The sequence below is a fragment of the Dendronephthya gigantea genome, unplaced genomic scaffold, assembly GCF_004324835.1.
Source record: "Dendronephthya gigantea isolate DGI-Jeju-01 unplaced genomic scaffold, DenGig_1.0 000169F, whole genome shotgun sequence".
Lineage (NCBI taxonomy): Eukaryota > Metazoa > Cnidaria > Anthozoa > Malacalcyonacea > Nephtheidae > Dendronephthya > Dendronephthya gigantea.
This window is the reverse complement of record NW_021163179.1, coordinates 368,351-382,906: the sequence shown is the minus strand read 5'-3', so window position 1 is coordinate 382,906 and position 14,556 is coordinate 368,351. Positions and strand designations below refer to the sequence as shown.

Genomic DNA, 14,556 nt, shown 5'->3' with positions numbered 1-14,556 from the left:
GGTATATTTGGAAACATGTAAAAAAGTTCGTTTCGTACAACCCCTAAAGTATTATGTGCGTACTGGCGATGGCATAGTCGGAAATCAATATGAAAAAGTAGTACTAAATAAAGGTTTGTGCATATTAATGAATATTATACACTTAATGTATGCTCCCGAGGAAACTCACTATTTCCCGAGGTAGTGTACATTATGTGTTTTTTTATATAGGAACAAAAACATACATGTTACACAACAATTTCATTAAAAAAAAGAAACCCACTTTACTTTGTTATGACAAGAAGCGGGCAACATTTTTTCACTTGTTTCCCTGGCGGGTAACATTGCATTTAAGTCATGTGACTACGAATGAACCAATCACATTTAGAATACACAGCACCTATATAACAATTGTATTTATTTAATAACTCGTCTGCGTAAAATATGCGAGTGCATGGCAATGGTTTATTTACTTACAAATAAAATGAATTTAAGCGTGCTACGGGCATCAAAAACTAAAGGCCCGTTTGCGTTGCTCTTTTGTTACACGACGTTTGATTGGCTCGTTAGTTTTACGGATCCAATCATATTTATTAAGGCATTTGCATCCCCCGTTTGACGTCATTATACGACAAAGGCCTATTTCCTCTCTGCGATTTCCTTTTGATAGATGCAAACGAGAGATTATTTATGGCAGAAATCTACTTGTTCACATCTATATCAAAATATATTTGTGTCTGAAATCACAAGTCATCTATACTGGTCATGAGATTAATATTTTAGCCTAGATTTGTTTTTTTAAGGTTTTTCATCACCTGAACTGGGCGACGACTACGTTCATTTTATACAGACTAGAGAAAACCCAAACAGTATTACCGCTGTAATTCGTTTGCGTTTTAATATAATTTGCACACCCAATTCTGCAAGGAATTTTAGATTTATTCTGTCGACATCAGGAGAGGACATATACAAGGTTAGTTGTGTTCAAAGATTTGTGCATTCTTCCTTCTCTGTAGTACAGGCCTCTCGGGTTTTGCTCAGCACTCTCGGTATAACAGAAAATTGTACTGCAAGTGTCTACCCACGGGAGTAGAAATGCTGCCTAAAAGCATTTGCAAAGTAGTGTTCAGCGCGCCAATCTCGTTCCTGCGGAACTTCCCTATAAAATTATTACGGCCAATTTGTTGCGAAAACCGTATATTTGTATACACGAGATCATACATTAGAATTTTATTTGCTGCATGTGCAACACTGCAATTAATTGCGCTTCTGGGATTTGAAAATACGTTTCATTTAAGAATAGAACTAAGATAATTTCTTGTTTTAAACGTATATGAGCAAACTCATCCTCCGTCTAAAATCGTTCTTAAATCACCCTCGTACCCAGGGTCTAAACAGACTATGAACCCCCCAAAATACATACAATTATATTTATAAGGATTGAACCCCCAAAATATGTTTTTTAATCAATTTTATATAGCCGGTCAGACAAAGCGATAAACTTTTTTAAAATAACAAGTGAGCCCCCTCCCTACCGAAAAAAACCCTAATACGTTCCAATATGTCACAATTTCGTCATGCAATGTGGCAAGAACAAGTTTTGATTTGCACCCTAATTGTAAATTAGGATCTACTTTGCTTGCTCTGGCGTTTCAGGCTCGTTCGCTGCGGCTGGCTCACTTGTTTGACATGCTTTTAATTTCTGATACAGTCTGATGACGAGGGTATCTACGATGCCAGACATTCATATGAACCATATACAAAAAAGATAGAAGTTGCCCGCCTTATTCCACATTCAAATTATACAGTTCGAGTCATAACGACAACCGCTGTCGATATGAAGCCAGAAACCACAACTCGAACCTTTACAACCCCCGAAGGAGGTAGATATACAATTTTTCAAGTAATATATAATAATATTACTTAAAAATAAACATATATATACACATTTTCAGTGCCAAGCCATAGTCCTGAGTTACAGCCAACTTTTCTTGGAGTGTATGATTGTACTGAAAATAAAAGAAATGTGACGGTGAACTGGAAGGTATACGATAATGATTTAAACATACAACTTTCACTGATGCAGATTTTGCACGGGGTTTGCATTATGCATGAATGCACGAAAAGTTAGGTTGTGATGAAATCAGTATATTAGTTCTTGATTTTTTTTTGTGCTTCGTATCAGTTTCCAGATCCGAGGGAACGAAATGGCGTGATAAGGAACGTAACCGTGAAATATTTTACGAAGAATTCTAATCCAAAATATATCAATCTGCCCAGAGTAACAACAACCACGATTTTTGGGTTGGATTGTGATACCGAGTATAGTGTACAAGTTCGAGCATGTTACCATGGTAACACAAATTGCAGCGCGTACAGCAAAATTAGAGTTATCACGGCCCGCCGTAAGTTAAATTTCAAACACTTTAAACGTTTCGCTACTTTTAAAAGAGAGTACCGAAATTAGTCAAGCAGAGAAAGTTTGGTTGCGAAATGTTGTAAAATGCGGAAAATAGGGGCTTCCAAATTTGACGTCTGCTTTTTACTACGCACGCGGAAATTGTTACCACATTCCGGCAAAAAAATGGTAGCAATGTCCGTACGTATAGCACAAAAGTATACAAATTTGCAAACTTTGGAAGACTATATTTTTCGTATTTTACAACATTTCGCAACCATACTTTCCAGATTATTATCAGTACAGTTATCACGTAAACATTATATATGCACAATTCACAATGCCTGTTGCAGTAAAACTTCTTGATCACATTCTTTTAGATGTCGATATTGATCGCCAAACAGGTGATGATAACAATCGTCGTCCTCTGTGGATCAGCCTTGGCATTGGCGTGCCATTGATCCTTGTACTTTTCATAGTGTCTCTGTATTGTATTTGCAGGTAGGCACTAATCCATCCGAGCATCGGCAACAGCTCGCTGCGAGTGATTGCGTGTAATTATAAAATCAACCTATAAAAGCATTTTCATTGGATGAGAACCCTCGTAGCGAGCTTGCCATTACGATGAGTGAAAAGAGCTATAAGAAATTTCTTCATTCTTCACCGATCGCAGTCAATTGGCATCGCCGACGGGCGGCGATACAAAGAGATATAATTTGATAGCCTATTTGTGCATTTGTATTTCTGCAATATTTTTAGTTGCATTTTGTCGAGGTTTAGCGGTTTAAGAATTTTTTTTTTTTTTTTCTTTAGGAAAAAAAAGAAAGTACTCGAGCCGGTAAGACATGCATGCCTTATACTTTCGATATCGAATCGTTTTTATAGTCTTTATAAATGAAATGACGATTTTTTAGATGTGACGTATTACTCTTGCCCCAATTAGTTTAAGGGAATAAAACCTATTTATTTCAACTTTAATATTTAGACTAGCAGTAATCACAGATTAGTGATGTGCGTTCGGAATGTGTTGATTTCTGCGAACGACCAATGACAAAAATGTTAACATGATAACGTCAAGGCTCACAGCGTATGTGATTCAAAAGGTTACCCGCAAAATGAGTAATTTAACAACAGTATGCTTAAATTAACAACAAAATGTCAAAATGGAACGAGCACATGGTCTCCAGTTACTATGACGACACATCAGAACGAGGCAAATCTGACATCGCAAACCTCGATGTGACACGGCTAGGAAGCGTTCTTCAGTTCGTCGAACGCAATATGTTATATGACTACGGTTTCGAACAGGATTTGATTCATCGCAATTATCGCTACTCTGGTTTAATTAATGAAAGTAATCACCACACAAAGATTACATTCACGACCCAACGTTTCGACACTCCGGTCTGGTGTTTTCAACAGGGGTGATCTGATGTTGAAACTCAGATCCTTGTAGACTCTCAATATGACGTCATCTATCACTCAGGGCCGGTTGTTCAAAAGCAGCTTAAATTTAACCCTGGGTTAGTGCTTATTCTGGGTTAAATTCCTTAACCCTAGGTTAGTTAAACCTGGGTTAAAACTGTGTTGTTCAAAGCAGGGTTAAACCATTTAACCTAGGATTAAATGTATTTTAAGGACTAAATTGGATATAAGAACGCTTTCGATTGGTCAACAAACAAGCGTCAAAATATTAACCGATGAGGAAATCAGTGTTGTCAATCGAAAAATTATATGCCGTGAGGGCAGGAATGTTGTATTGAACTGCAATTTCTGTGCATGGAATTTTGGAAAGTTCCGAAATGAAAGGCCATTTTGACTAACATACTTTTTTAGGGCTTTTGAGGTTTGCAAAATCATTTTTAATGTTGAACATTTTAGTACTGTTGCACAGTGATGTAACTGCAGGTTTTGACACGGCCAGAAATGCAAGCCGGTAAGCGGTGAGGTGTGTGGGTCATGCAATACCTTCCCGCAAGTCCGCAACGAGCAGAAACGTGAACTGTAAGGTACCTAATATCAGTAATATATGCTAGGAATATATATACTTTCCCATACGACGATGATCATCATAAAAATATCCTTTCTTGAGAACATACTTCGAGTTGCCGTTAAATTGGTTAAAGATCAATAAAATTGATGATGTTTTGGGACAAACATGACTTCTCAATTGTGGGTTACATAGAAAGCAGATTTTAATGATTCCCCACTCTTTTCTTATAGACTTAGAGGCGAGTCCATATTGGATTCCTAAATTAGCGTTAAATCGAACATGCTTGGCACCATGTTGGCCTGCATTTCTGGTCATGAGCACATATATTACGCGACATATGACATTTTCGGAACGTACACAAAAACTATATACGCTCCTAAAAAGCGACCTAAAATTAATTGCAGTTTTAGAGTCATATTTACGTTAATTGTTTTTCAATATCGTGTCGAACAGCTCACAGAGAATGACATCAACGGGTATTATAATCCAGATGGTAAAGAGTTGTCTGACGTGGGAGAATATTGGGGGCTAGAGGACGATGCAGAAAACAAATCCGAACAAGCTAGTTCCTAGGCTCACAAGAAACAAGACTGAATTATAAGGAGTAAGGTAATATTGAATCTTGAATATATATTCAGGTGAAATTATAACGACGAAAATACATCTATAAAACATGCTATTGTTTTGAACTTTACAGACTACAGTATATCTATATGGTTTCATTGGACAAATATCTCAGCTTTTCAACTTTGAACATTAACTCTGCTCTTCAAAAATATATAGTTATATCTCAGTTATGTATAAATATTAGGTTCGCCTAATATGTTATATACGCCCCATAGGTTTTAGGTTGGGAATTTGTGAATACCTGCATGATCTTGAAAATCTCACGTTTTCAAAAAAAAATTGCTTAAATAATATGGCAATAAAAATTATCTCTGTTTTGTTGAAAAGAAAATTTACTCTTCTTATTAAGCCTGTTTAGGAAATTTGTTTATCTTCATGCGCAAGATATTGGCGATCAAAAACATCGGATATCGAGATATATCCGCCATCTTGTTTTGTAATGAGACTCTAGTTACGTGACGTCAAAAGTAGGGTTGACGCTTAAAAAGTAACAGTTACTTGTTTTGAGAACTCTTACAATTCAAACATCATTATGACGTTGTTTTAAAATAGACAAAGATAATTTTTATTTCCGTATCCCTTTAATCACCAAAATGTTTTTAAATCTATTAGTGTTCGGGGGTTTCGAGTACTTGTATATTTTAACCTTAAAATTTAAGATAACCGTAAGATAAATTATTTTCCATCTTACTATACTTTTTATGTATATAGCTATTACTATGTTTTATGATTAGTATTATGTATTTCTATTATATAGATTTTATTATAGAACATAATGAGAAATTTGCCAGAGGTTATCATTTTCATCCACATCATTGTTTGGAATTTTTAAGCTGAACTCGAAATTTAAAAACCAATGTATTCCAGATGAGCAGATGAGTAACACAACCGACAAAAAAATAAGTCTTTTATTAGGAAATGATTTGGAGCAAGTAAAAAGTTGAATTTCAGAAGTGCTAAAAGTGATGGAAATGATAACCTGGTTTTGTCGCGGGGATTATAGGCGCTAAATTAGGTTTTAACTGCATGGCTGTAGTTTTTTTCAGTTTAACTGAATGTGTGTGTGGGGGGGGGGAGTCCGGAGGACTTCTGTAGTTATTGTATGGATTGGTAGTATAGACAGTGTATACTAAATAATTTTATTTGTAGCTTATATCGAAGTTAAGTTAGCCAAACTGATATGGATTAATTGTGCATGATTGCGAGATTATTTAATCGTGACATTAAAGAGAATTTTGAATTCAATCTGTTGATTTAAACCTCAAATGGCTTTTTGATCTAGGTATTTTGAAAACTAGGCAACGTTAAAAAATGTTTCAAATGCCGTACTCTTTAATTTTGAACACAAATATCTATAATCTATTGGTGTTTTTATTAAAATCGGGGAGGCACTGTGGGTCCACGGGTTGCGTCATGAACTTGTTCTTGCCTTGCGATTCGCAAACATAGAGATGAATGAACCATGGTTTATTCATCTCAATGTTCACAACCCACTGAAATTGAAAAACACAAGGCTTTAAAGGCTTTCGTTTTATTGAAGGGGTTATTGCGCATTCACAGTGAGTATTGCGTCAGGTATTCCGTATTCGGTGACATTTCAAAGCCCGTTCGCAGGCTATCACGTGCATCGCAAATGCTGAATTAGCAGGACGTTCTGATTGGCTAATGTTGCGTCCAATGTTTCAATTTGTTTCCAAAGGTCTGAACTCTGAAATGTTGTTGCACCATATCGATTCAATATGGCTGATGTAACAGTTCTATATTTATAATACGCTTTATATAAACATAAAACACCGCGTAAATTTAACTATTTTGTCTGTGATGAACTGGATATAACTCTCCTAACATTCTTCACGACTTTGTGAAGCATTTTATTGAGTAAGTATGACAGTTCCGTCGACGCGTTCTCCAGTAAAAGATTTCTACAGACTTCAGAAGAACATCCACAGCTTTTCAAATGGCGAAGCTAGGATAACATCGTTTGATGATGAACTAACGAGTTTTGAAGTCGAGCTGAATATAAAAGATGGCTACTATCATGACGGTTTGTTTGTGTTCGAAGTAAGACTAGCGAACGACTATCCAATTAAGGTGCCCGAAGTTTCATTCAAAAGCCAAATTTTTCATCCTAATATTGGAGATGGCTATGACGAAAGTGTCGTTTGCCTAAATTTGCTCGAAGAGGATTGGCAAGAAACGAACGATTTGGAGGACATTGTACAAGGAATGCTCTTCCTTGTCAAGAACCCGGCCTTGGACGACGCTCTCAATCCGTGTATTTCGTACGACGCGGATGGTCCAGGAGAGCTTGAGGAGTATATGGAGGTGTTCACGAAACAAGTTCGGCAATCCCTTGAAGGAGGCGAGGTCGAAGGTATTGTATTTCAGAGAAATCCTGGACTAGTTCAAAAAGACAACGAGAAGTCGAGAATGTCAAACGTTGTGAACACTCAGAACAAATCTAAAACGACCAACTCAACAATGGAACTCGAAAGTTCAGAAAGACCAGCCCTGGGTCTGGGTGATAACATGCACCTCCCAGTCTCAATTTTCCAAACTGTGATAAACATGTCTTTGAAAGATGAACTCTACCGTTATGGTCTATACTGGATATATAGAAATTTTACAAAATGTTCCAACCGTGGAAAGCAAGTGCACAGCAGAGGCCAGGGTTGTCCAAAGTGGCTCACAAAGATGGCCAATTTAATGTTTGGTAGAGCAAGGAGGACAGAAAACCATAGCTTCTTTTCAAAACGTTTGAAGATATTCCAAAGATTCCCAGTTACTTCCAGAACATTGATATGGAGTGCATAGTTGATACTTGTGTTAAAAAACAATACTTATAAAGCATTGAAATTCTTATATATGTTGAAAACAATCTAGTTATGCTTAGGTAATTGTTATCAGATACATATAATCATCAAACAAATATTGTTTTAATTACCATAATACAAGGCTGGATCCAGTATTTTGGCTGACTGATGGGATTATTAAATTATGTGTATAAATATTAACCTATTAGTGAATATTGTAAAAAGTTACAGTTTTGTTATATTTTTTATTTAAATTCATAATTCTGTATATGTATGTATTTAAACTCATTAGCTTCAAAATGCTCAGAATGTGGGGGAATGAGTGTGTATAGCCACTAAGGCATAACATATTCCCTAAAATGAAAATAAAAAATTTGTACTCAAACCTGAGGCCAGTTGTATAAAAAAAGACTAGTTACTAACCTGTGTAGTTAAGGACAGAATTGGCCAATCAGAGTTGTGTATTTCTGAGCTAACTATTAAAGATGTATCAAATGTGGTATAACAACTGCCTAAATAGACAAAACACTTCTCTGTCTATTTAGGCTGTTGTTTTACAACATTTGATGCTAAGTTGTTTGAAGACGCTGCCATGCGCTCCTTGGTTATATTAAAATGTAGTTTAATTAAATGTTTTCTATACAACCGGCCCTACCCCTTTCTTTTTGTGGATACTGGTACTACCATAGTGCTGCAAATTTTTCAGGCAAATTCTGAGCAAAATGATGGTAAACTCCACATGGGTGATGCCCAGTAAGTGCATCAAGAAGCGTTCATGAATGATACTGCTGTGCTTTTTGAAACTAACATTTTTCAGGTATTTGTGTTAAGGTATCAAGCATCGTTTCTATTTTTATAGCGTGGTAGAACGAAGAAAATACCACCACTGTTACAGATTTAATATTAGTGTTAAACCATAAATATTAATATAAAGAGCACTGGAACTCTGGAAGTCTGGAACTAGTAAACCAAGTAGTTAAAGTTTAAAGAGCAGAGATGGACACTAAAAGCCTTGCTTTATGTATAATATAATTATTTAAGATTTTAAACATGGCAAATATAGAGCTAGCGCGTGATGTTCAAAATCTTCGAGAAAACATATCCCGTTTGTCTAACGGCGAAGCGAGAATTATCGACTTCAACACGGAAGAACCAAGTATTAAAGTAGAACTGTACTTCAAAACTGGCTTCTATAAAGGAGGGACGTTTGTTTTCCACGTAAAGCTTTCGCCGAACTACCCACATGGAGAACGGGATGTTATATTTCTAACCAAAATCTTCCATCCTGGTGTTGATGAGAAGAAATGTAGCCTTTCTGGCCTAGGTATGTGTTACTAATTACTTTATATGTTTATGTGTTACTAATTTAGGTAATGTGTTACTAATTGCCAACTTTATTGGCTATATTTTCCGTACTTTACAGTACTTCACAACCAAACTTGGCAATTTTACTACATTTAGTATGCACTTTTTGGAAACTCCTTTTTTCTCGGTCCAACCAAATGTTTGTCTATTATGCTGCATCAATTTTTGGAATATATTTAACATAAAATAGACACTTACATCAAGCCTGACGTAAAAATTAGTATAAGAGGTAATCATGTGATGCCAAGTTATAATGTTGTTATACTGATATACTATATATCATTTGATTCTTGCATGAATGATCTCTCTACATGATGATCTACTTCAGTAGTATGTAGAAGCTATCTATAAAATAGGCTACTTAATTCTGACTGTACATTGCAATTATTTTACAAATTAGATATCAGTTATGGCAGTTTAGAAGAGATTGTTAAGGATGTATACAATCAAATCAGAAACCCAAATTTTCAAGCTATTCAGCATCCACTATTTTATGATGACTTGTTCATCGAAGACCAAAGTGTATTAAGGGCAAAATTTGCTGAAGACGTTCAGATGTCATTAAAAGTTGATGAAATTTTGGCAGAAATGAATGCATTAGGTAAAACAGTGGTGGGACCAAAATAAACATGGTCCTGGAAATGCCAGTGAAGTATCAGAATTTTTTGCTATTATTTATGTATTGTTTATGCAGCAGTTTAGTCATACCAGAAAAATTTATGTATAGTCCAACTTGTTATAGTTTAATTATTTGAACAGTTTATAACTTTATACCCAATTGAAATTACCTGTTTATCCCAGTATATATGTTATTTCAACATTGATAGAAAACAATTCCAAAGTTTTATCTCAAGATTTTTGTGAGGGCCCTAACATATTATTTTCAATGTTAGAAAGCTATAATTAGAAATCTAATTCAAAAGTTCAAAAAGAATTTAATGCAAGAATGGTATCTGGCATCCAAACCAAATAGAAGAAACAAATTCTGAATTTAAGGTGTAGTGTACAAGGGTTTTAGTGGGGGAATTCAAAATTTTGGAAAATCGGAAAAATTGGATCTATGTTTATTTTTGGTACAAATTCATGATTAAGGAAAGGAAATCTAGAATAGAAGGTATAGAATTTGCAGTTTAAAGAGAAAAACATATAATGAAAGATCTTCAAAATCCTGGATGTGGAATTAGTTATTCTCCCAAGCAAATATATTTTTCTTTAATTTAATATATCTATAAACTGTTTAATTGGAGGTTCTTCAATATTGAAGAATATACAACAGGCATTTATAAGATACATATCTTGTAGGAAGATTCCTAGATAACAAGAATATTTAATACCAAGAATATTTAATAATGAAATATAGAAATATTATTTGTCATTTTATATTAAAACTATACGTACCAGAATTTTTTATTCACTTATCGCTTCACGGCTGCTTTTAAAACCTATCAGTTCATTATCATTGCTTGAGAAAAAAAGTAACTCTCCGATCAAATCTCTGTTACCTTTAGACAGTTTTAACCATGGATTTGGCAGTGTTTTCGACAGGTTTTCTATTCGTATTGAAAAAGAAAGTCGCCATTTTGGATGAAAAATTGGCGCCAAAATATTGCTAAAAACATAGGTAGCCCAATGCGCTGCATTACGTACGTCACTCGGGTCACGTATATAGTATATAATAATATTAATTATTATAATAATTATATATTATATATTATATATATAATAATATTATTATTATAATAATATTAATAATATTATTATATACTATATACGTCACCCGATGACGTACGTAATGCAGCGCATTGGGCTACCCATGCTAAAAATCAGGGCGCTTCGAACAACAATGGCATGATGGTGTTCGAACAACTTCGATTGTGATTGGTTCATTCGTTCACATGACTTTAAATAAATGCAATACAAGTTAAAAATTGTTGCCTGCATATAGATGACATGACGCTGAACCTGAAATGTATTTATACTTTAGTGCTTTCCGTGAGCTATAATTTATGTTAGGTATTTATAGTATGGGACTATGGGAATTAATCTTGCAGTCTGCCATAATATATATGGTATATAGTCCAAGACCACGTCATCTGTGATATCAAAAAGTTTTCTTATTACAAAAAACTACAAACTGTGGGCTGTCAGTCCATAGCCTTGAATTTATCTGTCTCAATGACCTTAGACATGATATGTAAGCAAACAAAGACAGTCACCTTGACTTTTTAGGCGCCTTGCTAACTTTCAGCGGGGGGCTTCCTTTGAATAACATACTATACGTGATGTCACCTTGGCCGCTCATGATCTCCGTAAGTTGCAAATTAATGAAACAGACACGGGATAATTTTAGCCTCTTCGGCCATTGAACTGAAAATATCATTTTAATTGGGTTTTCGTAACTGTAATTTGTGCGACGGTTGAATATTTACTGAATTCCGAGGGAAGTTCCAATATGGGAGATACACCACTCAAAACATATGGCATGCTTGTTTGCCAAAACAAATATTTCTTGGGTTACCGGCCTTGTTGATCCTGGGCGATGTTATCAGATCCTACGGAAGTACGGTCCTACCCGTGAAAATACCCCTGGGATGTTTAATGTACCTGTGAAAATACCCCTGGGATGTTTAATTTTCGCTGTGTGTATTTCAGTTGCTTGTTTACGAACGGATATATGTAATATGCCATTGCTTCATGTCGCCTTGTCTGTAGTGCCTTGTTTTGTATGAGTTGTAGAACAACTAATAATAGTATAACCTAATTTCTAGTGTTCAAACTTCAAACCAAAGTTTTCCTGATAATAAACTCCGTTAATCGTTATGGCGTGTGAGGTTTTTGCATTTTGTTTTCGTGGTTTCGTGTGCTATAAATTCACAGTCATGCATCTATTAATAACAGTTCAATTTTAAAATTATAAGTAAGTAAAATTTGTAATACATATAAATTTATATTTGCTAGTTAGGCACAGTGTACACATGCGGTATAATGACAAAATTTTCTCAGTCATAAAATAATTATTTGATTTGATTGAATTCATGATTATTTTTATAAATAATTTTTTCTCTTTTGCTATCTAAAGTCTAAGTCAGGAATATTTTGAAGATGTAGTAAGGCCTGTAAAGTCTTCATGTGATACCTAGAGATACTAATACTACAATACTACGTAAAAATGGCAAATTAATGGCGTGCGTGGAACGTCTATACATGGAGAGCATCGCGCCATTTTATATCGTCTTTAACGTTTCCGTCTTTTTATCAAAGTCCGCCTAGCCAAAATTTCTGAGAGCACGTTCACATGAAAGTACCGCATTGTTGTAGCCACGATTAAATTATTTTGGTATAGCATGAGAATGCCTTCGTTTGTTTCACAAAAAAGTTTCATGCAAGTTAAAAAGGAAACAAACAGTCTCAAATCACGGCCAACAATGCCTTATTATCACAGATGTGCTTTGTCCTATTCTCGGATCAGTTCGAGCTCTTTCGATGACGTCATCAGCCAGGCGAATCCCGGATTATGATTTTTGCCTCAAGAACGCCTCCTAAAGCCTGGTTTGTTCTACGATCTATTGTCGGTGATCAATGAAGTATATAATTTTCTTCGATACACAAAGACTTATGCATTAATGAGCACTGACAATAGCCATCGGCGATGAATTACGTCATATATAAAAACCAGGCTTAAAAGTGTACAATTCTACGGCCTTGGCCAAGCCATCCTCACGACATATCGCAACATTGTTGTTGGTCAGAATGGCACTAGCGTGTACGTTCTTTTTATTTTCACTGCAACATTACAAAGTTTAATTTGGATGGGTTTACATCTATTTTCACCCGAAACAGCGAAGTAGTATGCGAATTTAAAGCTTTATTTAGTATTTGGCAAGAGGACATCCGGATGGTGAAATTTAGAAACGGTGAATTTCTCGTTGTAATTGGATGTTCGGAAGATATTAGCGCCAACAGAATGACCCTGTCTTTAACGTTAATGATCTTGGCACGTTAATGATCTTTAGCACCACCAAAATGCTCCTGCATGCATGTCTTTAATTAACGTTGATGATCTTGGCTTCTTTATCTATTCGCTAAGCACTGGTCCATATATAGTATATTTTCAGGATTGGATTTATTTTCAGGGTATATAGTATATTTTCAGGAGATACTGCATCTATATCCATTGATTACCCGTGGTTTCTCAGTACCGTTAGTAACACCAGAATACCCCCGTCTTATGAATTTGGCTTCTTTATCTATTTGCTAGTCTATATAAAATATTTTCCAGGGCCGCGTATACAGAGAGGGAGGCGACAGGGGCAGTTACCCTCCCCTGTAGAGAAGACTTATCATGTAATTTTGAAATTACTATATTGATTTAAGTAAAGTTATTAGTGCCCACCTATCAAAAATTCTCTGCGCATACGGCCCTGTATATTTTGATATCTACGGTCTTTTCTTATCCGTGACTAGCTTGTCACAGCCACTGAGCCACGTGTGATTTTTTAATGCGTGCATGTTTTATTTTGGCAAAACAGTTGGCTTTAAAGTTGATTGCATGGATATAAGAATATTCTTCCGTTAGACGTGTGACGTATATATTTTAAAACCTTCCTCTCCTGTAGCAATTCGCAATTAATGCATCAGCTGAAAGGGAGGTAGAAATCAGGACGTATAAAAAACAAACTATTCTTTGCTGGAGGTCTCTGATGAGCCCATGCAGCTAAATTTAATGATTTAAACCATCATCGGGAGATTTGCCAATAAAACCCGCGCGCAACCTTGGCTTTGCCTTCAAAGAAAGTTCGCTCTACCGTAATAAACGTATACGACCAGTTTTTCAACGAATTTTCAGCCAAACCAATCAGAAAGTACCAAAGAAAATGATGATCATGATACTATTAAAATCAAGTGAAATCGATTATTTTTAAGTTTTTTCGCTAGAAGGCAACTTGGGAAGGCAATAACGTTGTATTTGTATGTGTATATATACGTCAAGACAATTATATAACACCATTTGCACGGAAATTGCGCGTTTATTTATTTTATTATTGTTTTGGTATTCGTTTATTTCGATCAATGATTTTTAAGAGAAAAATTATGCGCAGTATGATGTATGGCCTTCGTTAGACAACCTCACAGCACGACGTTTAAGTTGAATCGAATGACCTTGAGTAATAATCTGTGTGCATTTGACCTTAGACAAACGATTTCAATTTTCACATTTGCTATAAATTTCTTTCATGATATTAATACGGTCTGCTGCAATGCCTAGTAATGGCCGCCATGATATTAGTTACATATGTGCCCGTTCGTATACTCTGCGAGAGAAAATCCTATATCTCGTTCAGACTTCAGTCTGTCTTCAGAGCAGTTTTCCAGCTCTGATG

The 14,556-nt window shown here is 35.5% G+C and overlaps 3 protein-coding genes across 3 annotated transcripts; all 3 read left to right on the top strand.

Annotated features, from left to right (window-relative positions):
* The first annotated feature begins 9 nt into the window (after window positions 1–9).
* On the top strand, window positions 10–5,449 carry LOC114537901 (ephrin type-A receptor 8-like). The gene is made up of 9 exons (XM_028559016.1): window positions 10–113; window positions 783–952; window positions 1,691–1,862; window positions 1,935–2,023; window positions 2,165–2,384; window positions 2,758–2,878; window positions 3,191–3,215; window positions 4,824–4,979; window positions 5,068–5,449. Exons 3-8 carry the CDS (start codon window positions 1,817–1,819, stop codon window positions 4,941–4,943), a joined length of 621 nt encoding a protein of 206 aa, XP_028414817.1. The 5' UTR covers window positions 10–113; window positions 783–952; window positions 1,691–1,816; the 3' UTR covers window positions 4,944–4,979; window positions 5,068–5,449.
* A 1,282-nt stretch (window positions 5,450–6,731) lies between these two features.
* Window positions 6,732–8,225, top strand: LOC114537900 (NEDD8-conjugating enzyme UBC12-like). The gene has a single exon (XM_028559015.1). The coding sequence runs from the start codon at window positions 6,882–6,884 to the stop codon at window positions 7,809–7,811; it is 930 nt and encodes a 309-aa protein (XP_028414816.1). The 5' UTR covers window positions 6,732–6,881; the 3' UTR covers window positions 7,812–8,225.
* A 572-nt stretch (window positions 8,226–8,797) lies between these two features.
* LOC114537902 lies at window positions 8,798–10,782 on the top strand. Its single transcript, XM_028559017.1, has 2 exons — window positions 8,798–9,134; window positions 9,576–10,782. The coding sequence occupies exons 1-2, from the start codon at window positions 8,861–8,863 to the stop codon at window positions 9,800–9,802; spliced, it is 501 nt and encodes a 166-aa protein (XP_028414818.1). The 5' UTR covers window positions 8,798–8,860; the 3' UTR covers window positions 9,803–10,782.
* Window positions 10,783–14,556: the final 3,774 nt, after the last annotated feature.